At 41.5% G+C, this 22,043-nt stretch overlaps 7 protein-coding genes across 10 annotated transcripts; 5 read left to right on the top strand and 2 right to left on the bottom strand.

The window, feature by feature from the left end:
• The first annotated feature begins 26 nt into the window (after nucleotides 1–26).
• LOC124486962 (macrosialin-like) lies at nucleotides 27–6,141 on the top strand. 2 transcript variants are annotated; one of them, XM_047048889.1, is made up of 7 exons: nucleotides 27–471; nucleotides 1,342–1,871; nucleotides 2,417–2,536; nucleotides 3,057–3,126; nucleotides 3,575–3,748; nucleotides 5,086–5,229; nucleotides 5,516–6,141. In XM_047048889.1, the coding sequence occupies exons 1-6, from the start codon at nucleotides 429–431 to the stop codon at nucleotides 5,223–5,225; spliced, it is 1,077 nt and encodes a 358-aa protein (XP_046904845.1). In that variant the 5' UTR covers nucleotides 27–428; the 3' UTR covers nucleotides 5,226–5,229; nucleotides 5,516–6,141. The 2 variants fall into 2 exon arrangements, with proteins under 2 accessions (XP_046904845.1, XP_046904844.1); XM_047048888.1 differs by having other exon boundaries at nucleotides 29–471; nucleotides 5,086–6,141.
• Nucleotides 6,142–7,022: 881 nt separating this feature from the next.
• Nucleotides 7,023–9,265, top strand: LOC124487126. The gene is made up of 7 exons (XM_047049196.1): nucleotides 7,023–7,157; nucleotides 7,390–7,535; nucleotides 7,611–7,721; nucleotides 7,851–7,904; nucleotides 8,201–8,368; nucleotides 8,608–8,730; nucleotides 9,041–9,265. Exons 1-7 carry the CDS (start codon nucleotides 7,151–7,153, stop codon nucleotides 9,077–9,079), a joined length of 648 nt encoding a protein of 215 aa, XP_046905152.1. The 5' UTR covers nucleotides 7,023–7,150; the 3' UTR covers nucleotides 9,080–9,265.
• A 321-nt stretch (nucleotides 9,266–9,586) lies between these two features.
• LOC124487124 lies at nucleotides 9,587–11,790 on the top strand. 2 transcript variants are annotated; one of them, XM_047049193.1, is made up of 7 exons: nucleotides 9,587–9,694; nucleotides 9,933–10,078; nucleotides 10,154–10,258; nucleotides 10,388–10,441; nucleotides 10,732–10,896; nucleotides 11,147–11,269; nucleotides 11,556–11,790. In XM_047049193.1, the coding sequence occupies exons 1-7, from the start codon at nucleotides 9,688–9,690 to the stop codon at nucleotides 11,592–11,594; spliced, it is 639 nt and encodes a 212-aa protein (XP_046905149.1). In that variant the 5' UTR covers nucleotides 9,587–9,687; the 3' UTR covers nucleotides 11,595–11,790. The 2 variants fall into 2 exon arrangements, with proteins under 2 accessions (XP_046905149.1, XP_046905148.1); XM_047049192.1 differs by having other exon boundaries at nucleotides 9,643–9,744.
• A 232-nt stretch (nucleotides 11,791–12,022) lies between these two features.
• LOC124487125 lies at nucleotides 12,023–14,517 on the top strand. 2 transcript variants are annotated; one of them, XM_047049194.1, is made up of 7 exons: nucleotides 12,029–12,225; nucleotides 12,470–12,615; nucleotides 12,691–12,804; nucleotides 12,935–12,988; nucleotides 13,277–13,444; nucleotides 13,695–13,817; nucleotides 13,981–14,517. In XM_047049194.1, exons 1-7 carry the CDS (start codon nucleotides 12,219–12,221, stop codon nucleotides 14,017–14,019), a joined length of 651 nt encoding a protein of 216 aa, XP_046905150.1. In that variant the 5' UTR covers nucleotides 12,029–12,218; the 3' UTR covers nucleotides 14,020–14,517. The 2 variants fall into 2 exon arrangements, with proteins under 2 accessions (XP_046905151.1, XP_046905150.1); XM_047049195.1 differs by lacking the exon at nucleotides 12,691–12,804 and having other exon boundaries at nucleotides 12,023–12,225.
• On the bottom strand, nucleotides 13,635–16,222 carry slx1b (SLX1 homolog B, structure-specific endonuclease subunit). The gene is made up of 6 exons (XM_047049191.1): nucleotides 15,904–16,222; nucleotides 15,744–15,795; nucleotides 15,267–15,587; nucleotides 14,896–15,111; nucleotides 13,950–14,609; nucleotides 13,635–13,845 (listed from the first exon to the last, which is right to left on the bottom strand). Exons 1-5 carry the CDS (start codon nucleotides 16,074–16,076, stop codon nucleotides 14,550–14,552), a joined length of 822 nt encoding a protein of 273 aa, XP_046905147.1. The 5' UTR covers nucleotides 16,077–16,222; the 3' UTR covers nucleotides 13,635–13,845; nucleotides 13,950–14,549.
• A 298-nt stretch (nucleotides 16,223–16,520) lies between these two features.
• zgc:112271 (uncharacterized protein LOC553698 homolog) lies at nucleotides 16,521–17,522 on the top strand. Its single transcript, XM_047049100.1, has 3 exons — nucleotides 16,521–16,714; nucleotides 16,962–17,059; nucleotides 17,156–17,522. Exons 1-3 carry the CDS (start codon nucleotides 16,652–16,654, stop codon nucleotides 17,253–17,255), a joined length of 261 nt encoding a protein of 86 aa, XP_046905056.1. The 5' UTR covers nucleotides 16,521–16,651; the 3' UTR covers nucleotides 17,256–17,522.
• A 2,293-nt stretch (nucleotides 17,523–19,815) lies between these two features.
• On the bottom strand, nucleotides 19,816–21,964 carry LOC124486905 (protein C-ets-1-like). Its single transcript, XM_047048784.1, has 7 exons — nucleotides 21,847–21,964; nucleotides 21,398–21,601; nucleotides 21,223–21,297; nucleotides 20,852–21,031; nucleotides 20,524–20,748; nucleotides 20,279–20,397; nucleotides 19,816–20,165 (listed from the first exon to the last, which is right to left on the bottom strand). The coding sequence occupies exons 1-7, from the start codon at nucleotides 21,962–21,964 to the stop codon at nucleotides 19,947–19,949; spliced, it is 1,140 nt and encodes a 379-aa protein (XP_046904740.1). The 3' UTR covers nucleotides 19,816–19,946.
• Between the last annotated feature and the right edge of the window lie 79 nt (nucleotides 21,965–22,043).

Below are 22,043 nucleotides of genomic sequence, written 5' to 3'. Positions count from 1 at the left end.
TGTTACTTATTGACATCCAGCAAGAAAAAAAATATATTGTTACATGAGTAGCTTGTGTGAGAGTACACCGTGCATAACAGCATCTCCAAAGTTATAAAAAACAACTATCAATAGGCTACACAATCTTCACAAGTCGTATACAAGCAGGTAAACTAAATCAGGGAGATAAAATATAGGTTAGCTAATGTTTTAAATGTGATGTAGCCTACTTTATAGGTTTAGGGATCGGTTTCGTTTACATGCTTTTCAATTCTGCTTGGTCGTAATTGATCGTTTTGGGGGTTTCACGGTGCGCAACGCAGCTGCAGTTCATATTCAAACACGCTCTCCTTTCGGTCACAACCTCACTGGAGGAGTTAAATGACAGGCAAGTTTACCGTAGGTCAACTATATTAAAAAACATACATTGAAGAAACTTAACTTCAACGATGAAGGGATTTTTGTTACTTTGCACACTCGCCTTTGTCTCAGGTAAGCTTCATGCAAAAGTAGTTTACTGAAGTAGGTTCAAGTTTGTTTGACCGTTTGGCTGCTCCGTTCTAAAGTTCACGATGTTATTGAACAACGGATAGCTATATGAACATATTACGTTTTTTTAAACAGACCTATAATTGATAATAGCTATAGCTACTTTATGATGGCCTATGTACACATTTGATGTATTTATCCTTATTTAAGTTATTACGTCATTTTTAGTTACCTGAAAATATGAGTTTGTATTTGTTTTCTTTTAACCTGTTTTATGCTTCATATAGAGGACAGTTCATATTCAGGCCTATGCTATTTTGGATGAGTCACGCAGGCAAATGTATCGTGCGTATTTTGATTGACGGGCAACAACTATTGTAGCTAGGCTACGTAAAATACTTTTGGTGAAGTAAAGCGATGCAATTAACAATATTGTCTTGGTGTGTATCTGAAGAGAGCTGAAGTTATTTGTAATAATTGTATTCGTATAAAACTGCTACTTCCTGTAAAATGTTAAGGGCTGCGTTTCCGCAATCTATTGGCAATAAAATAGCTTGTCAAGTAGTGTCACGTGGCGGTAGATAAGCTAATATCCCTGGCAATTGGCAAACATCAGCAAACACAAAACCAGTTCTCTCATGTAAAAACAAAAGTACACTCACAACTTGCTTGAGCATTTGTAGGGGAAATCACCATTTGTCTTAAGTCCAAAAGATGTAATCAAATATCATGACATATGAGAAAATAGAGTTTAGGTTAGCATTATGTAGTAGTATTTCACTAGCCTACCACTTCCTTTGTTCCCAAGAACAAGTACCGTATGCCTGTTTATGAGTGATGCCTAACCATTCCTCTTACTCTTTCTGATCTAAGGGTTGTTGCCTGAGGGCAGCACAGTGTCCGTACCGTCTGGAAGCCTTTCCCCCGCCTTTGGATTTGATACCAAACCTACCCCCTCCAACACAACCACCCCCAAACCAACAACCCCCTCCACTACCCCCTCCAACACAACCACCCCCAAACCAACAACCCCCTCTACTACCCCCTCCAACACAACCACCCTCAAACCAACAACCCCCTCTACTACCCCCTCCAACACAACCACCCTCAAACCAACAACCAAACCAACAACTACCCCCAAACCAACAACCCCCTCTACTACCCCCTCCAACACAACCACCCCCAAACCAACAACACCTTCTACTACCCCCTCCAACACAACCACCCCCAAACCAACAACCCCCTCTACTACTACCCTCAAAACAACAACCCTCCCTCCCACAACAGAACCTAAGCCCACCAAGCATGCCAACCTGACCGTGGGCAGCTACACCGTGCCAGAGGGGAAAGGTTTGTGTCTGCGGGCACAGATGGCACTGGAATTACGACTGGTAACTGACAAGGTACTGTGTGAGCCTAAAGCCCAATTTATACACTTTTGAAAAGGTTTGCCGACAGAAATGACGTCACGGTCGACACTTTTAACCGTCGCTTGGAAGTGTCGCCTACCAGGAGAAATTTCTACTGGCGCTGATGTCGTCACATAGTGAACATTTTAAATTGTCAGTTTCTCCGATCGATCACACGAACCTTGAGCACAGGCGACTGTTTGCCGAAGTATAAAGGCAGCAGCCTGAGCGACACTTTTTTTAGTCGGCGACCATTTCAAAAGTGTCGGCGACATGAGTATAAATTAGGCTTAAGGGGCATTGCTGATGGAAGGTCAGTTGAATTCCAAGTGGGTTATGGAATTCTTCATTATAGTGAGGTCACAATAGGTGGCTCTCAGCTGCCTTCAATGTAGCATTCATTTTGGTGTCTGACCGAATGGTTTAGGTGGTATTACGATGGTGATATGTGGACCAGGCTGTAGTGATTCCATAAAGCTCAAAGCCATAGCCACTTTGAATGTACAATTTAGTAATCTTAATCTGATTCTGTTTGTCAGGCAAATGGGACATTCATTGTTCAACCGAGCATGACAAAAGCTACCGGACAATGTGAAACTTCTACAGCCGAACTGACCCTCACTTTCACCGAAGGATTCATCACCTTATTGTTCAACAAGGTAAGAGAACCCGAAATAGGTAACAGATTTGGCAGGTTTGCAACATGTCCGAAGATAAATGCAGCCACAGGGGTCTTTACGTGTTAACCAGGATAACAAATGTGGCTCCCCTATAAAGATTTATTTTCCTAGCCCCACATTTCTAGCTACCTTTTTATATTTTCTTGAAATGTAGTGGATTACATTAACCACATTCTCTTTAGAATTGGACGTAAAGTGATGGCTGTTAAAGAGGAACTTAAATCTGAAAAGAGGAACTAGTTTGGCTAAAGGCTTATTTCAGCAGCGACACTTGACTGCTAGGGAACAAAGTGATGAATCAGTGCTCTAAGTTGTAGCCTTCCACGTTCCAAAACGGACATGCATGCACAGTGTGGGGAAACCCAGTCACACTGTCTGATACCACAAGGCTGTTGTGAGCAATCAGTGTTGTCTCATAAGGTTTGCGACTGTGTGACCCAGTTTGAATCTGTTTTTCCAAAGTGTCCAACATAACCTTTGCATGTCCTCTTTATTTCAGAGCGCGGCTGACAAAATGGTCTATGTTGATGCTATTTCTTTTAAACTGTCCTACCCCTTCACATCTGGAGGTAAAAACTGTTTTTTTATTTTGTGTCTCATTGACCTGTAGACATGGAGCACAGTCTTTGTAAGGTAGCTAGTAGCATTCGCATAGTTGGTCCTAGGCTATTTTCCACCAAATACCCCTTGGAATTGAAACTTTGGACTGTTCTGTTGCGGTTGCGTCAAGTGGCTACATGTTAACTCTTCCCAGATAACAACTAGCCTGTCTTTGTTGTTTGAGTATGTTAACCAAGCCCAGTTTTTAAGGAAATTAAATCTGCCAAGATATGTTCAAGATCTCAAAGTTATGTTGAATGGCAAGTCTGACTCTATGCCACCTAACTGGTTTTGGGTCAGGGTGCATGTGATCTGCATCAGTGTTTACATGTAGTAGAACAAACTTTGTGACTGAATATGTGTTTGGTCCAGTTTTGTCTTGTGACTTGTCGCTCAGTATTTGTTCTAACGTTACAGGTAACCAAGAGTTCCAACAACAGAACAAATCCCTACACCTCTTTGCCGCGGCAACAGGCTATTCATACTCCTGCAAGAGTGATTCCCTGTACATGGGGAATGGACTGTACCTGGACGTTACTCAGGACCAAATGCAGGCCTTCAACCTCGTCAACAACCAGGACTTTGGCAAGCGTAAGCATCCAGACCAAATAAATAAATAAATATATATATATATATATATATTATATATATACACACACATACACGTCCCATAGAAGTATTTTGGTTCAATAGTGCTGTCATATTCTGATCAGTATGAATATATTGGCTTGACACTGGACAAGCACATGACATTTAAAGAAGCCGTCATTGTTCTAGCTCACAGTGGACGGAGCATTGGGGCCTGTATTGACTCAAGTTAGACAATGTGATAATCTAGGATTCTTTACTTACACACACAACTCTAATAATGTCTACTGATCATTGTATTCTTATCAGTAGACATATTGTTTATTGTATTTGTTTAGTTGGATTGTTTTTGGGCACTGTGGGTAAGATCACTTAGGCAGTAAACAGGAGGCTGGTAACTGGGGTAAGTATATGCAGCTGGCTAGGAGGACATGTTTTTTTTTTTTACTGAACAAGAGAGAAAAACCCTGACCAGGTAGAGTCACATGGATTTTTTTTTTTTTATTTTTTTTTTCATCACTGGATTATCCCAACCAAAAGATGAATCTGTTTGGAAATTGAAGTTTATTTTGTACAGCCAATCTGAAAAGTAGCATCAGTGACATCGATTTAGATTGAAATTATATTATTTAAACCGAAACGCCTCATAAAGGATAGCTACAGTGTAGAACAATATGTGAAGTATAATTCAAACAAAAGACATTGTGCATAGTTGCGGTCTGGATCATTACGATTAGGGACCAGCTGGTTGCCATTCCACAGGATTGGGTGAGCTGGGTGACATTTTTTGGTTTTACTGTCCTGTCTATGATGATGTAAGGGATGTATTTTAGTTCAATGTTCTCCATTGATGTTCATTTCATTTGGCTAGATGATTATGAAGTTATGCTTCAGGAAGGAAAACCTTTTTGTATCGGCTATTATTTGCTTATCTTGGGAGACAAGTTGGTTTTAAAACCGAGCTGTAATATATCTTGTAAGTTGGTTTTTTACCAATACTTTCTCCAACTTCAGAATTATGTAAACCTTTTGCAGCTGGTGACTTGGTTTTCATGCAGTTGGATTGCTCCAGCTCACTTCGGGTTACACTTATGCCAGGCTTCTTTCCAAATCTAACTTTACAGGGGAGTTAGATGGCTGAGCAGTTAAGGAATCGGGCTAGTAATAAGAAGGTTGCCAGTTCGATTCCCGGCCATGCTGAATGATGTTGTGTCCTTGGGCAAGGCACTTCACCCTACTTGCCTCGGGGGAATGTCCCTGTACTTTACTGTAAGTCGCTCTGGATAAGAGCGTTTGCTAATTGTAAATCTAACTTGTCATTCCCCTCTGCTTCCCCACAGCTCAGCCCTGCCCTGCCGACAAACCCGACTATCGCGTAGCCATCGCCGTGGGCGTGGTCCTGCTGGTGCTCATTGTCATCGTGTTGATCGCCTACCTGCTGGGCCGGAGGAAGAGGACAAGTGGCTACCAGTCACTCTGAAGAGGTCACAGAGGTTTATCCTTGGGGGTTAAAGGGCGTTTCCGTTCCCCATCAATTTCCAGCTTGTTTGCCACCATCTGACTCAAGTTGTTGCTATTTGCACTGTACTAACCCCATCCTGTGTCTTACATATCCACTAACCAGAAGTAGGGCTCCAGGGAACTTCTCGTGTTGGTGATGAGTTTATTTGTTGATTCAGCGCCAAGGCTTGGCTTGCTTTATCATCATTTGATTGGGTTGAAATGAAACTGACAGCATAGATGTCAACTACATTCTTGTATTACTTCTAGATCAGATGCACAACGTTCTGAAAGATCAGCAACATTAAGGGAAGCATCGACAATGGCCATGCCACCTCAGTCACAGTCTCTCCGCTAAGTGATTTGTGTTACTAACCTTTCCTATCAGTCATGTCTGCTTACTTGTGTTTCTAATATCCATACGGATGCCCTTTCCCCCTATGAGGACTGTGGTCACTGGTCTCTCTTTAAACAATTCATACAGGGTTGGAGCTTAAACGTGCTGTGAACTCTTGAGAACTGAGAAGTCGTTGATATGAGATTGGGGACATTTTATTAATAGGTAATTGTGATTTATAGATTCATGTTTAACTATATCAACCCAGGAAATCAAAGGGATTTTTTAAATACTATTAATGCTTAAATGGTTTTGACAGCAATGTGTTTAGTCTTGAAAATAAGTTGCATTAATAAGGGAATAGGCCTGGCTTGGAATGTGACTGGTCAAACCTGCAGAATATATTTTTGTGATTATGGTGGTGTTATGATTCTCGTATTTCTGTCACTTCGAAGGTGAAGCTACAGTATGTTTACAAACACTGTTTTATGCAGCATTTGGATCGTTAAGGTTGACATAAAATCTAAATAAACATACATGAAGTCTGATTATTTCTGAATTTGTCTCTATATGTGTCCTTTTATTTTTTCATAGTTGGGGAAAAAAGCAGCACTGCATAAATGGGTGAAACACAATTGATCTAATCGACCACCCATCAATATTATGATTAGGATATAATCTTATTTGTTATCTCTGCTTTTGACGTATGACTGGTCTGCACCACTGTCACAGACTGGAAAATGAGATTATGCACTGCGCCTCCCAAGGTGTCTTGAATTTGAGTTTTCCTGGGAATTTATTATTGTCTTCCTTGAGGTTTAGGCATTGGCGTATCTAGCCTTATTTATTTTGTTTTGTTTTTTTTTTGGGGGGGGGCTAATGAAACCTTTGGTGGGGCTCCCCCTCCCAAAAAAAAAATACAAAATGTTTTTTATTAAAAGAAAATAGCTTAACTTTTTTTATTTTTTCATATTTTAAATCTAAATTTGTTAATTTCTCTTCCTCAAACCCACCAGAGGACACTATGTAAAAGGATATTTTCAAAAATTTATTTTTGGGGAACACATGCCCCCAGACCCCCCTAGTTTTGCTGGGTCACAGGAAAAACAACAGGTTTATCCAGACTAGGGGAAAAAAAGTGGGAACCTAGATTCGCCCCTGGGTTTAGGTTGGTTTAGGTGCAATTATATGGACGTATGGATATATAGATGTCAAGCCCTCTGTGACACTAGATGTAAAAAGTGCTTCACAAATAACATTAACATTTGTTTGACCAGACAAATGAAATAATGTGATTATTTTGTAGTTTTACGGCTATATAGGCCTAAACAAATGCTGGCCAACACTTAATTAATACGAATTTTCGTCGATAACAACATGGTTCTTCATGGGGTGAGTTGTAGTACTGGGCTGCAACCTCAGAAGAGTCAAATTGCACAGAAAATCGGGGGAGGACCTAACGGGATTCCAAAACTAGTTTTGTTTGATAGTTGAAATAATCTGCCCGGATCTTGTTTATTAAATATATTTTATAAAATCCAATAGGCCCTACCAGCGTGGAAACAGAAATGGAAGGTATGCATTTTAACATAGCCATCTTATAGGTAGTATTGCCTGTTAATTAAACATGAATGTACAGGCTTCAAAAACAAAACGTTTTATAGTGTTGGCATACCGATTTTTACATAGGCTTCCGCAATTCACATATGTTTGTTGACAAAGTCATAGGGGCTTGATGTGAACCAGCCGTAGGGTAGTTGAAACCAATGTCAAAATAGGATAAATAACGTCTAGATTTACTTTAAAGACAAAGGTGTTTGCGAGGAGACGGAGACCAGTCAACCCCAAAACATCACTCCTGAAGCAGAGCAGGGTCCCCTGTTTTCAGTCACGTTTCAGACGGACCCACATCGAAAACTGAAATACTTGGAGTCAGAACCTAAAGCATTAGGGGTAGGTGTAATACAGAATAGCGTGGGCATGAATGACGTAGTGCATCAATCCTTTGACATTTGACATACTTTTCAGGTGACCCAAATTACCATCAGTGTGTATAAGATCTTCGTTTACGCACTATTCTATGTCCTTGGATTGGATCTCCCGATTGAGCAGATCGGTTATCTGATTGGATATGTGTCGGTGAGTGCAATAACACCCTTGTCTTTAGGCTGAATTTTTGTGTCAGGGTACCTTATGTGTAGATTTGCATATTGTGACTTTCTCTTGAAAGCGTTTATTGACTTTCAGAATGTAATTTAAACTCTGTAGGTGATGGTAGCTGGTTGTCTGGCCTTGGCGGCTCAGAATCTCCATCTTCCCACTGTAAGTCTAATTGTTACATGATAACAACAAGTCTCTGATCTTATTACGCTAGAATGTTTCTTGTGTTTTGCAGCTCAAACCCATATCTCTTTGAGTGAATAAGCTACATATGTCAAACATTTTCAGAGTTGGTACGAAAAAACGTTCAGTCTTAAAAATAGTCATTTTAATATTTAACTCCATGATCCCCTGTCCCCTGCTCTATAAGAAACATATGAATAAGAAATATTAAATACAGTGAACTCATTTGATTTCTGGTGCCTCCTGCTTAATGACTTCTTTGCTCTGATCCTCAGCTGAAGGCCTGTCTGGGGATGCAGGTGGTGGCCTGTGTGGTCTCTATATTGAACTTGCTCGTGGACCTACTTTTTGGTCTGGACACCCCCTTCAGTCAAACTGGGTGCTGGATGTCATTGCATTACAACGATACAGGAGTCCAACATGATAACTGCATGATGCTGTCAGTGAGTCCAGTTCACCCTTTTTTTTTGGAAAGTTCATTAACTCATGGAAAATGTATTCAGATGTACCAATGGTACAATGGTAGGAATACAGTATTTTAAAGATATACAATTCTGTGAAAGTATCAACAACCAAGGCATAGAAACAAGTAGGTTACACACAAATCATCACAATCTTAATGTGTGTGAGTGTGTGTCGTTGAGGGGGATTAAAATAGTTCCCCAACTTTTTCAATTGACAGACGGCGCTCGAAAGTTATTCTGTTGAGCATTTCCTGATCCAGGCTGTCTCTGTGGCCATATCTGTCACCCTGGCTGCCTACTGCTGCAAGGTTATCAACTGCTGCTCACCCACATCCAGGATGGTGAGTGGACTGGACTGTGCGGTTTAAAGGCCTAGACATTGCCCGCACATCTCGTTTTTTTAATTTAGTCTCTCATGTGAAATGGTAGAATTACTGAACTACACTACGGCCCGCACGAGAGTTGTACGACGTCCATAGTGTTTTATAGTGTCCATAGGGACTGGGCCCAAAACCCTTAATGAAGAAACATGAAAGCTTATTCATTTAAATATGGATTTTCAAACATGTTCCTCCTCATTTCCACTGGAACCTAGAAATTAACTTAATGCACTATTACTTTGTTTCTGAGTCTATGATTTCTTTATTTCAGCCTGTGATCACTGTCCAAGCCCCTCCCACACAGCAATAGGAATGAATCAAACCAATAAAGCCAACCAACGGGCACAAGAAAACATAATCTGTCACCGTCTGCACTACCAATACTAATTATGAAAGTAATTTCTGCCTGCTAAAGATTTGACACATGGTATACTGACTTGCATTTATTTTTGTGTGTGTATTACTATATATTACAATAAAACAGTCTGGTAATTTCTTTTTCTACCTGTTAAATGGGATAAACCGTTTAGAAAAATAAATTAGATGGTTCTTGTGTAGTTTCACGGTTCTATATAAGAAAAGTATGCTGACCACCATCTTTATATCATGAGTAAAGATAGGCATTTCCCAAGTATTTCAATTTACAGTAAATGTTATATAGTTTCACGTAGCCAATAGCAGTCAAATAAAAACCAGATGTTTGTAGGCTACATGAGACTATTACCACAAATCTCAGAAATGTACATTGTTCTTAGTCTTAGCGTAGTTAATGCATGTTGGACTGGGCTGTAACCTCAAGAGTTAACGTGGCATTGGACCGGGTGTAATATGATCCCCAAAAATTGTTTTGCCTATTAGGTTGTTGAAATAGTCTCCCGAATCTTGCCACCCACACCCATCACCAGGGTAAATACAAACATGGAAGGTAGGATACAGAATTAGAATGCAATTTTTGAATGCTAATAAAACAAAAAGGTAAAGGCTTCGGAAACAAAAGTTTTTCAGTGTTGGTATACCGATTTGTACATATTTGTGCAATCCAAAATGAGGCTCAACGCGAATGGGTGTGACTTTACAGCTCAGATACAATGTGAACCAGCCGTAGGGTCGTTGAAATCAATCAAGTCAAAGATTGAGAAATAACCTCTAGATCTACATTACAGACAAAGGTGTTTGCGAGGATACCGAGACCAGTAAACCCCAGAACATCACTCCTGAAGCAGAGCAGGGTCCCCTGGTTTCAGTCACGTTTCAAACGGACCCACACCGAAAACTGAAATACTTGGAGTCAGAACCTAAAGCATTAGGGGTAAGTGTAATACAGAATAGCGTGGGCATGAATGACGTAGTGCATCAATCCTGTGACATTTGAATCCCTTTTCAGGTGACCCAAATTACCTTCAGTGTGTTTAAGATCTTCGCATACACACACTATGGATTCGGTTTGCCGATTGACCTTGTGGTCATAAGAATCATTGGATATGTGTTGGTGAGTGCGATATCACCCATGTATTTATGCTAAATCTTTGGGTCTAGGCTACCTATGTGTAGATATGCATATTGCGACTTTCTCTTGAAAGCGTTGATTAACTTTCGGAATGTTATTTAAACTCTGTAGGTGATGGTTGCTGGTTCTCTGGCCTTGGCGGCTCAGAATCTCCATCTTCCCACTGTAAGTCGGATTGCTACATGATAACAACAAGTCTCTGATCTTATTTCTACCGAATGTTTCCTGTGCCGCTCAAACACATCTTTTTGAGTTAATAAGCTACATACGTCATACATTTTCAGATTTGGTAGGAAAAAACGTGCAGTCTTAAAAATAGCCATTTTAATGTGTAACTCCATGATCCCCTGTCCCCTGCTCTATAAGAAACATATGAATAAGAAATATTAAATACAGTGAACTAATTTGATTTCTGGTGCTTCCTGCTTCATGACTTCTGATCCTCTGATCCTCAGCTGAAGGCCTGTCTGGGGATGCAGGTGGTAGCCTGTGTGGTCTCTATATTGAATTTGCTCGTGGATGTAATTAAAGGGCTGGACAACCGCTTCAGTCACACGTGCTGGATGTCATTGCATTACAATGATACAGGAGTCCAGCATGATAACTGCATAATGTTGTCAGTGAGTCCAGTTCACACTTGTTTCGGAAAGTGCATTAACTCTACATAGAAAATGTATTCAGATGTACCAATGGTACAATGGTAGGAATAGGCCTACAGTATTTTAAAAATGTAATACAATTTTGTGAAAGTATCAACAACCAAGGCATAGAAACAAGTAGGTTACACACTAATCATCCAATCTTAATTTGTGTGTGTGTGTCGTTGAAGGGGATTAAAATAGTTCCCCAACTTTTTATTTCAATTGACAGACGGCATATAGACATTATACTGTTGAGCATTTCCTGATCCAGACTGTCTCTGTGGCCATCTCTGTCACCCTGGCTGCCTACTGCTGCAAGGTTATCAACTGCTGCTCACCCACATCCAGGATGGTGAGTGGACTGGACTGTGCGGTTTAAAGGCAGACATTGTGCACACATCTCATCTTTTTCATTTAGTCTCTCATGTGAATTGGTAGAACTACTAAACCCCACACGATAGTTGTACGACGTCCATAGTGTTAAGGGACTGGGCTCAGAACCCTTAATGAAGAAACATGAAAGCCTATTCATTTAGATATGGATTTTCAAACTTGTTCCTCTTCACTTCCACTGCAACCTAGAAAATAACTTGATGCATTATTACTTTGTTTCTGAGTCTATGATTTCTTTATTTCAGCCGGTGATCACTGTCCAAGCCCCTCCCACACAGCAATAGGAATGAATCAAACCAATAAAGCCAACCAACGGGCAAAAGAAAACATAATCTGTCACCGTCTGCACTACCAATACTAATTATGAAAATAATTTATGCCTGCTAAAGATTTGACACATGGTATACTTAAACCAGCTTGCATTTTATATATTTGGATGTGTGTATTACTGTATATTACAATAAACCTATGGTCATTTCATTTCCTGCTTGTTAAATGGGAGAAACCCTCTAGACAAAATAAATAAGATGGTTCTTGTGTAGTTTCACGATTCTATAAACCAAAAATTTGCTGACCACCATCTTTATATTATGCATAGATAGACATTCGCCCTGTAGCCTACTTTGATTTACAGTCATCTTAATATAGTTACACGTAGCCAATGACAATCAAATAAAAACCTGATGTTTGTGTATGAGACTATTACCACAAATCTCAGAAATGTACATTGTTCTTAGTCTTAGCGTAGTTAATGCATGTTGGACTGGGCTGTAACCTCAAGAGTTAACGTGGAATTGAAACACTGGGCCGGATGTAATAGGAACCCCAAAAATAGTTTAGCCTATTAGGTTGTTGAAATAGTCTCCCGAATCTTTGGACCCACACCCATCACCAGGGTAAATACAGACATGGAAGGTAAGCTAAAGTCTTCTAACACAATGTTTGAGTGCTACTGAAACAAGAACGTAAAGGCTTCAGAAACAAAAGTTTTACAGTGTAGCATAGCCTACCGATTTTTACACTTGTTTACGCAGTCCAAAATAAGCCTCAACGCGAATGGGTGCATAGCGTTGTAGCTCAGATACAATGAGCCAGCCGTAGGGTCGTTGAAATCAAATAAGTCAAAAATTGATAAATAACCTCTAGATCTACATTACAGACAAAGGTGTTTGCGAGGAGTCCGAGACCAGTCAACCCCAGAACATCACTCCTGCAGCCGGGCAGGGTCCCCTGGTTTCAGTCACGTTTCAGACGGACCCACATCGAAAACTGAAATACTTGGAGTCAGAACCTAAAGCATTAGGGGTAAGTGTAACACTGAATAGCGCGGCCATGAATGACGTAATGCATCAAGCCTTTGACATCTGAATCTCTTTTCAGGTGACCCAAATTACTTTCAGTGTGTTAAAGATCTTCACTTGCGCAGTATTCTATGTCTTTGGATTGTATCTCTCGCTTGAGCTGATCGTCATTTATCTGATTGGATCTGTGTTGGTGAGTGCAATAACACCCCTGTATTTAGGCTAAATGATTGTGTCTAGTGTACCTTATGTGTAGATTTGCATATTGTGACTTTCTCTTGAAAGCGATGATTAACTTTCAGAATGTGATTTAAACTCTTTAGGGGGTGGTCGCTGGTTCTCTGGCCTTGGCGGCTCAGAATCTCCATCTTCCCACTGTAAGTCTGATTGTTACATGATAACAACAAGTCTCTGATCTTATGACTCTGAATGTTTCCTGTGTTTTCCAGCTCAAACACATCTTTTTGAGTTAATAAGCTACATCATACATTTTCAGAGTTGGTAGGAAAAAACTTTCAGTCTAAAAAATAGCAATTTTATTGTGAAACGCCATGATCCCCTGTCCCCTGCTCTATAAGAAACATATGAATAAGAAATATTAAATACTAAAACTAATTTGATTTCTGGTGCCTCCTGCTTCATGACTTCTTTGCTCTGATCCTCAGCTGAAGGCCTGTTTGGGGATGCAGGTGGTGGCCTGTGTGGTCTCTATATTGAATTTGCTCATGGAAGGAGCTGACTTAGGGCTGGCGTCCAACTTCAGTGAAACTTGCTGGATGTCATGGAATGACAACAGTACAGGAGTCGAACATGATAACTGCATGATGCTGTCAGTGAGTCAAGCTCACACTTGTTTCGGAAAGTGCATTAACTCTACATAGAGAATGTATTCTGATGTACCAATGGTACAATGGTAGGAATACAGTATTTTAAAGATGTAATAGCCTACAATTCTGTGAAAGTATCAACAACCAAGGCATAGAATCAAGTAGGTTAAACAAAAATCATCACAATCTGAATGTGTGTGTTTGAGTCGTTGAGGGGGGTTAAAATAGTTCCCCAACTTTTTAATTCAATTGACAGACGACACACGCACATTATACTGCTGAGAATCTCCTGATCCAGGCTGTCTCTGTGGCCATCTCTGTCACCCTGGCTGCCTACTGCTGCAAGGTTATCAACTGCTGCTCACCCACATCCAGGATGGTGAGTGGACTGGACTGTGTCTGGAATACTTTAGAGACAGACAGCATGAAACAGAAAATAAACTGTAAAATAATAAATACCACAATAACAACAATTAGATGTGAACAAATAGATGCAAGAATTAAAGCTTACCTTGATTCTGAGTTTGGTTTTTCTGTTTCAGCCTGTGATCACGGTCCAAGCCCCTTCCACTCTGCGATGAGAAATTAATCAACTTACACCTGGAGCCAGCTAACCAGCATGTACTCACATTGGCCGGGTTTCCCAGGTTCGTTAAGAGCTTTTTAACGAATCTGGGAAACCCGGCCACTGCTGACGACCTATACCAATATTATATCCATTATAAAGCACGGATATGACATGTCACACAAACAAGCTGGCTCCTATTTTAACTGAATGTTTGTTTATTACATAAAAATACATACAAATGTTTGTAGTCATTTTCATTTGAACAGTTTTAAGTCTTTCAATGCAATATAATTCAAAGTTTAAAGGGAAATATTGATTTGTTTTACACATAAATAGAGGAAATACATTATTTAACACAGTACATATAATTCACACATTTATTAGAAGCAGACCTGAAACATTCAGTTTACTGAATGAGAAATATGAGAATGAGAGTTGATGTAAAAAAAATAATGCATAAACAGTATTTTGGAAATTGACATTACCCATCATTAAATACATTAAAAAGGCAGCCCTATGATACTTAACTTCTGAGTGCCTCTATCAGTGCAAAGGAACTGGGTTCAGCTCATTGCAGACCTGCAGTCCATCTGCCCAGTGGCTCTGTGGACAAAAGGTAGATAACATAGGGGAGTCAGGTGGCTGAGCGGTGAGGGAATCGGGCTAGTAATCAGAAGGTTGCCAGTTCGATTCCCGGCCGTGCAAAATTATGTTGTGTCCTTGGGCAAGGCACTTCACCCTACTTGCCTCGGGGTGAATGTCCCTGTACTTACTGTAAGTCGCTCTGGATAAGAGCGTCTGCTAAATGACTAAATGTAAATGTAACTCAACCCTGTAATTCTGGTGCTAAAATGTTTGCACAGAATAATCCTCCTAAACACAACCTTACCTGGGATGAGGATAAAGGGATCTCCTCTAGGTCTCCATAGCAACCAATCTTGTGCCGAATCAAGTTTCCCCATAGTATGGAATGATGGCAACCTGGACATTCCCCTTCAACAGGAAGCATGTGAGTGGGCTCCGACTTCAGGAAATGCTTGGCGAGACAAATCAGGTGATAAGTTGTCCGACACGTCGGGTTGAAGCAGCTCAGCTTATCTGCAGACTGAAAAGGCAGGGATAGTTCACACTTTTAGTCAATCAAACAGTTATTTCCCATTGTCTAGTACGCAAGGAAAGTTCATACAAGACTCATAAATAAATATAAGTTCTACAGGTGGCATAGGCTAAACGGCTTTTCAACTGAGACAGAGACCTCACCTTGACACAGCTTCGACACAGCAGGCATCTTCCTGCCTCCTCCTCCGCAGGTTGATGGGCTTGCTGCTGTTGGCTTTTCTTAGCCCGCACACTACCGAAGGCCACTGGGATGTGTAGGGGTGGCTGGAGGCCCGGTTCGAAGTCCATCCTGTACTCCTGTTTGAGCCAGCGGGCGGTCAGGGGAAGGCGGCACCACGGGGCCACCCGGAGCATGTTGGAGACAACACGCCAGTGGAACTGCAGGCTGGACTCCTTCCTGGACCGCCGAGAAACATGGGAGAGGCGGCGAGAGAAGTGGGGGTGTTGCCATGCCCACTCAAACTGATGGGGGAGGCAAGGAGAGGGAGGATAATCAGTGAAACACAGACATGTTGGTCCACGCTAATACAACCAGTGGGTAATTCATATTGGAATTTTATACTGAACTATGATCATGAGGACTATTCCATATGGGACACCAGGACAACATCGACATACCCTTAACGCTGCTATGTCCGATGGGAAGCCGTGTATGATGAGAACCATCTCCCTAAGTACAGAATAAGGAAAGGTACTCACTAAAATGGCTGGATAAGTTAGCACACCATTATTTTATCCCGTGCTTGCGGGAAACCAATGAGGGTTTTCTAGACGTTACCATGGTCCCCTTCCGCTGGTCTTCTTTGCTCCTCCACGGTGCCTCCCAGCATTATGTTGTCCTATTCGTCGCTCTGGGTTTACAGTAAACCCAATGTAGATGCGACCCTTGAATTTGGGGTTTGTGCAATACAGCATGTACACCCCAAAAAAGCTTTCCACCTCCACTACCATTTTACATGAACATCAATACTCAACCATCATGCACTGTATAAAGAAACAAACACCTAACAATACTAATAAGAATGGACTACTTTCAGCTAAATTATTGCTTCTCGGGTGAAGAAAACATTCATTTGTGTTTGAGTAGTTTAACTGTTTGCCTTATGAAGTACGCACAAAAAATACATGATTCGTAAAATTATAGCAATGTTACATGTTCATTTATTATATTTTAAACAGATTATATTAAATATTTATGTGATAGGTTACATTGTGAGAAACTGTATTATTCTTCTTGCCACGTATTGTTTAGGCATTATATTTGATCATCTTACACAACAAGGACCCCAAAAGCTCGCATTTGATTCGCCACTAAAAGACTAAATCTCATTGGTTTACAAACATCACCCTCTCCTTTATTCACGAATCTGTAGTTCCAATTGGGTGTGATACACGTTCCTGAAAACGTTATCCCGCCTATTTATTAAACACTAAACAGCGGTAGTGCGGTACTCCCTGGACCTTCATCTGCCTAGTTATCCTATATTAACGTCACATTAACTGTGTTTCTTTTAGCTTGAGAAATAATGGCTATAACTTCAGATCACATTCGTGATAAGCTAATCAAGGAGATCGGTGCTGTGCATGTGGTATGTACAGTACACGGATATCTGCTGAGCACGTTGTGTTCAGTATACCTACCCAGAAATCAACACACATACAGCTAGCATCTACTAACATATTGGCAAGCATATACACCAGTCAACTATTTTCATTTGCTTCTCTGGAACCATGACAATGCAGAAATGACACCACTTTGAAATGTTCCTGATAATGTATTGGTTGCGTAGTTGACTTAGTTAGCACCACATTGCTCTATCTATTTGCTTCCCTTAGGACGTTGAGGACACTTCCCCCAATAGATGTGCGGCCAGCTTTAAAGTCCTTATAGTTTCTCCTCAATTTGAAGGTAAACCTCTGTTGCAGAGACACAGGTAAGGAAACACCCCGTGTGGTTAAACAGTGGAATTTTAAAAAGGGGCTGTGAAGAGAAATCAAACGGCGTGATAAAACCTTACTTTGTGCTCCAGGTTGGTGAATACATGTCTGGCTGAAGAGCTAAAAGAGATCCACGCCTTCGAGCAGAAGACACTGACACCAGAACAATGGGAGAAACAGAAAGCACCGTGATGAAGACACATGCAGGCAGGGAATAGAGAATACAGTATACCGTTTACAGTAAATACTGGCTTTATACTGGTAAAGACTATAAGAGCCGGATGAGTAAAATTGTCATGGAACCAGTGGCTCTTCCTTTTTATGACGTTGACATTCAAATGCCTTACTATGTATATGTAAAAGCAGCTGACTCACTAAAATAGGTGCGTTAACATCAATGATACATAAATGACGATAATGAAAAAATTGCTGACAATAAACATTACCTGGCAAACTTTTGATTGGGTGGTCGGTTGATTGAACTGTGACATCAAACGATTTACTTGCAGTGTCAGTGAGATGTGACAGTGTCAGTAAGTGTACTTCCTGGATTTATCTGTCAGTACTGTACAGAGTTGTCTCACAAATGTGCTACATATTTTAATTCAAAAGAAGCTGAAAATGTATTAAAGTCAGTGATGTGATCACTTGTAACCAGTAAGAATGGGAAACTAGGAAGGCAGAAGCCATGCCAATGAAGAGAATACCACCAAACAGACATCAGAAACCAACACCCTGACAGGTAATACATATTTTTTAATCGGAACAGTTGGTTCAATGTTTTATTTATAACCAGGACAGAGACTGGAGAAGCCTAGCACATATGGTCTGCTAGTGTGAGACAGTGGAAGTAGATGACTAAATTGTAATTATAATATTGTCCACCAGAGGGAGATACTGATTTGCTCATACAACTACAAGCAAATAATCAAATAGCCTTATTGGGTCTGTGCCTCAGACCTGTGGGGAAGTGGGGAAACCCACAGCCTCTGTGTGGATATGATGTTGACACCTTGCATGTCATCACCATGGTGAATGTATGTCTCAACAAACATGTCCCAAATGTGGTGACAGTTGGGGATGGGACTAGGTGAGAGGGCTGATCCAAGTTTGAACACAGCTGGCTGCATTGGACACCAGAGGGGATAAATTCAAGACCTCCCAGACAAATACAGGTTTTGTGCCGACAATTCTATTATGCGCTCCTAAAAGAACGTTTTGGATGACACAAATGTGTTGAAGTGTATAATTGAATGAACCATCTTGGTGCGCTTTGCTTTGAATATGATTGGATGAGTAATCCACATCTGAGTCATTACAAACAGACATTTTAGACAAAGAGACGTGCACTAAGTGTCTGCTGCTTAGGTCTACTGAAGCCTTACATCAAACCTTTCAACTGTAAACACTGGATTTGTCCCAGACAGACCACCTGCCTAGAAGCTTTCTTAGCTGGGAGCTTGTCAAATGTCCCACTGTCAGAACTATTACCAGGTCTACATTTGCTGTCAATGAACATGCCTAGACCTTATACAAGATGAACCTTAGTGATTTTTACAAAGCAAATTAGTCACCTGAGGAGATGCGCTCAACCGGTAAAGGGTGTACTGCCCAAACAGAAGAGGAATTATTGTAGAGTGTGTGTGGGGTAAAGCAAAAACCTACTTAAAATAAAATATTATTTTGTGATGCATCCTATTGGGGAGTGGAAGTATAATCCATACCACAGTATGCATTTAGACTACCCATTCCAAACCAACCCATATCTACATTCTGTCTTCCAGAGCCCAGTCTGGGCCCACATCCTCCCACGTTTACTGGGAATCCAGGCCTGACCAGCCCACATTGCCCTCAGCTGGTCGTGCCAACACTACTGTAATACAACAGGGTTGCTTTGTTAAATAAATGTGAGGGGGGGGTTGTAGCCTGGGAAATGACTCCCCAACAAAATGAAAACACAAGACAGAGGGGGCCCAAGAGAGAGAGGGGGGAGAAAGGGCTGAGACGCCACGTAAAAGAAGAGGCCAGGCTGTCTCTCCGGGAGAGGGATTAGTTCCACCATTTCCTCTCTGCTAGGTGTCCTGCCATGCGGCTAATGGATGCAGCGGCGTGGGTGAGAGAGGCTAGGCGGAGGGGAAAGATCGTGCTCACATCGCTTGTTATACTGGGCATGACTTTCATACGCCTGGGGGGAGGGGGATGGGGGGGGGTAGATGTCTTTGACCCCCTACGTCTATTCGGTGTCCATGATGTTAGAAGCGGAATCCAATCAATAAGCAAGCTAGAAGTGGCTTTAAAGATGAGGGACATCGCTGGTGTTATGACTGCTCGATCTGTCCCGGCCTGGCCGCACACACATGCACACACACACAAACACTCACACACACACACACACACACACACACAGAGCTACACCCTTGACTTATCAGCCTGAGAGGCAGAAGCAATTGGGTGAGCAAAAGAAAAGGCATCAATTAGGTTCCATTAATACAAACACCAGCTGGTATCTTTCCAAGCCGCATTGGAGTCATTCAAGTTTCCTTTGTAGACAGATTTAGTAAAATCTTTATTTTGTTAACAAAATGTTAAGTGCCAGACTAATCATCACTAAGGAACATTTTGGATGAAGTTGTTCACTATTAAAAAAATACTGAGAAATACAAAAGAAATAGAACATATACACAACTGTCATTTGGTTTCAAATATGTACACTTAATTACATTATAAACAGATAGTCCCATAGCTTATTCATTAACTGATAAATGTGGCCTGTAATCATACTGTTTAAAATATGGTGTTCTAAGATTTTACTGGCTTATAGCTTTCCATAAGTGATTTTGTAAACAAATAGTGTATAGCTCTATATACTGTAAGGGAAATCACTCAGTCCTGGTCATTGTTTGCAGTGATATCCAACATGGCGTGTAGCTCCCTGGGTTCATAGCCCAGGAGGCCTTCCAGATTGCAGACAAAACGGTAAACGTAGCGTTTACCTGAGGTCTTATGGATAATGTTTTTGTCATAGTAGTAGCGCAGGCCACGGCTTAGCTTCTCGTAGTTCATCTTAGGTTTGTTCTTCCTTCTTCCCCACTGCTGTGCAACCTAAAAATATTCCCACCAAAAATCATAGAGGAGTTATGACTTATTGTTGCTATTCATTGTTTTATTTTTATTGGTTGGTAAAGACTGGAGACAGAGAGGCACCTCTCTCTTACCTCATCAGGGTCTGTCAGTTTAAACTCCCATCCATCTCCTGTCCAGCTGATAAATGATTGACAGCTGCGGTCGGTCAAAAGCTCCAATAGGAACTGCCACAGCTGAATGGGGCCACTTCCTGTTGAGACATATAAGGGAGGTATGAGTAAACCTTCAATTTGACTTTGACAGCACGCGTCAAATGCAATTTAGGTCAATCTTCAACGTAGTCCAATGAGGAATCCAGTTCTAAAAGATTGCTTACCTGTGTAGCCGGCCAAAATGGCGGCTGGTACAACAGCTTGACCCAGATCGGTCCTGTCCCCCACAAACTCTTTGAAGCTCCTGTGTTGGTGTGGCAAGGAAAAGGGGTCCTCAGACATGCAGTCTCCCACCCCCTGCTCTAAATCCTGGATTGGACTGGTCCAGGCCAGGGAGCCAGTGATGTCAGCCTCCTCGTAATGAAAGGCCTCAACCCTTGAATCACAATCTGAAATAAAAACGATTGAGACACATGGGTAAGTTGGGTGAACAAACCTGTCTAGCCCAACACTATCACCTTTTTAACATAAATATTATACAAAAATTCCCACCAATCTCTCTGAGAAGCGTGACAGGGGACAGGTGGCGGTGGGGTCCCCCATGTGTGAGGAGGAAGCCACCCTGGTTCTGCATGCTCGCTGGCTCCATGTGGGCGAGGGGACAGGGGTCCGAGGGATCGTAGGAAAAGTGAGGGTGGTGGTCCTGTTTGCCGGTGGGCTCTGAGTAGCTGTCTATACCAAGAAACAACAAGGGCATCAGATGTACTGTCCATATTCATTACTACAGATAAACAATTAAAATCCAGCGCTCCATTGCAAGATAGATACTGAAAGTTAGAAATTCTGTTCATTCAGGTCATTCAGTTTTGGGCATAACATTTAAAAAAAAATGTTTACCAGACAAAGAGATAAGATAAAGTTACCTCTGTTTATCTGAGACTGGCAGTGAGAAGGCAGAGTGTAGAGAGTCAGAGGAGAACCATATTCATATTCACACTCTGGAGAAAAACAGAGTAAAGAATGTATAGGGAAGGCACCTACAAGGCTGGTTCATATCTATCTGACTGAGCCATACTGGTAACTGAGGCTTTATCTCACCTCTTCTCATGGTGTCCAGGTGCTCCCATAGGATCTCCCCGGCTGTGCAGTCGGAGATCAGACCTAGGAAGGCCTCTCTATCCAGCGCACAGAGCTCGCTCCCAGGCATGCCTCTCAAATCTGGGCCCAGGCATTGCAGGCCGAACTCAGCCTGGCACCAGTCCAGCCAGTGGCTCACCTCCCATTCTGACCACAAGTTAGGATCTGAACCAAAGAGGTGATCAGCAAACTCAATTGAATTATTCAATCCTGTCTCCACCAGCATTGTTATATTTAGCACTGAAATCGTGTAAAAAAAAATGCATTTCAAGCATTGTTGAAAACATTGAACCACCACCCATGCTGTTCTTCACTTCCTCATTCCCTTATATCACTTCCCTTATATCACCGGTTTAAATGAAAAATGAACAGTGAATAATAACAGTGAAGTCACGCCAGGAGAGCCGTACCTTGAGGGAAGTGCATGGTGGTCCTTTCCAGGGAGAAGCCGGCAAAGGTGGCCTTGACGGCCTGGGTCAGGACCTCCTTACTGGTGGGGGTGAGGGGAGGGACCTCCAGGGGGTCCATCTCTGGACCGGCAGGGAGACAGAGGAGTCAGAACAAAGAAAGAAAGACGGAATCGCAGCATCCAAAACAGTGCTCCTCC

This window comes from Hypomesus transpacificus, chromosome 25 (genome assembly GCF_021917145.1).
Source record: "Hypomesus transpacificus isolate Combined female chromosome 25, fHypTra1, whole genome shotgun sequence".
NCBI lineage: Eukaryota > Metazoa > Chordata > Actinopteri > Osmeriformes > Osmeridae > Hypomesus > Hypomesus transpacificus.
The sequence above is the reverse complement of the archived record's forward strand: the minus strand, read 5'-3'. Positions and strand labels throughout refer to the sequence as shown.

Coding starts and splice junctions, on each gene's coding strand:
- LOC124486962 (XM_047048889.1), top strand. CDS start 429: ATGAAGGGATTTTTGTTACTTTGCACACTCGCCTTTGTCTCAG. Junction 2,537..3,056: donor TCACCTTATTGTTCAACAAG/GTAAGAGAACCC, acceptor TCTTTATTTCAG/AGCGCGGCTGACAAAATGGT. Junction 3,127..3,574: donor CTACCCCTTCACATCTGGAG/GTAAAAACTGTT, acceptor CTAACGTTACAG/GTAACCAAGAGTTCCAACAA.
- LOC124487126 (XM_047049196.1), top strand. Junction 7,536..7,610: donor CAGAACCTAAAGCATTAGGG/GTAGGTGTAATA, acceptor CATACTTTTCAG/GTGACCCAAATTACCATCAG. Junction 7,722..7,850: donor ATCTGATTGGATATGTGTCG/GTGAGTGCAATA, acceptor TAAACTCTGTAG/GTGATGGTAGCTGGTTGTCT.
- LOC124487124 (XM_047049192.1), top strand. Junction 10,442..10,731: donor AGAATCTCCATCTTCCCACT/GTAAGTCGGATT, acceptor TCTGATCCTCAG/CTGAAGGCCTGTCTGGGGAT. Junction 10,897..11,146: donor ATAACTGCATAATGTTGTCA/GTGAGTCCAGTT, acceptor TTCAATTGACAG/ACGGCATATAGACATTATAC.
- LOC124487125 (XM_047049194.1), top strand. Junction 12,616..12,690: donor CAGAACCTAAAGCATTAGGG/GTAAGTGTAACA, acceptor ATCTCTTTTCAG/GTGACCCAAATTACTTTCAG. Junction 13,818..13,980: donor GCTCACCCACATCCAGGATG/GTGAGTGGACTG, acceptor TTTCTGTTTCAG/CCTGTGATCACGGTCCAAGC.
- slx1b (XM_047049191.1), bottom strand. CDS start 16,076: ATGGTAGTGGAGGTGGAAAGCTTTTTTGGGGTGTACATGCTGTATTGC. Junction 15,796..15,903: donor ACCAGCGGAAGGGGACCATG/GTAACGTCTAGA, acceptor TTCTGTACTTAG/GGAGATGGTTCTCATCATAC. Junction 15,588..15,743: donor CGGACATAGCAGCGTTAAGG/GTATGTCGATGT, acceptor CTCCCCCATCAG/TTTGAGTGGGCATGGCAACA.
- zgc:112271 (XM_047049100.1), top strand. CDS start 16,652: ATGGCTATAACTTCAGATCACATTCGTGATAAGCTAATCAAGGAGATC. Junction 16,715..16,961: donor AGATCGGTGCTGTGCATGTG/GTATGTACAGTA, acceptor TGCTTCCCTTAG/GACGTTGAGGACACTTCCCC. Junction 17,060..17,155: donor CCTCTGTTGCAGAGACACAG/GTAAGGAAACAC, acceptor TTTGTGCTCCAG/GTTGGTGAATACATGTCTGG.
- LOC124486905 (XM_047048784.1), bottom strand. CDS start 21,964: ATGGACCCCCTGGAGGTCCCTCCCCTCACCCCCACCAGTAAGGAGGTC. Junction 21,298..21,397: donor CCTGGACACCATGAGAAGAG/GTGAGATAAAGC, acceptor GTTTTTCTCCAG/AGTGTGAATATGAATATGGT. Junction 20,749..20,851: donor CACGCTTCTCAGAGAGATTG/GTGGGAATTTTT, acceptor TTTTTATTTCAG/ATTGTGATTCAAGGGTTGAG.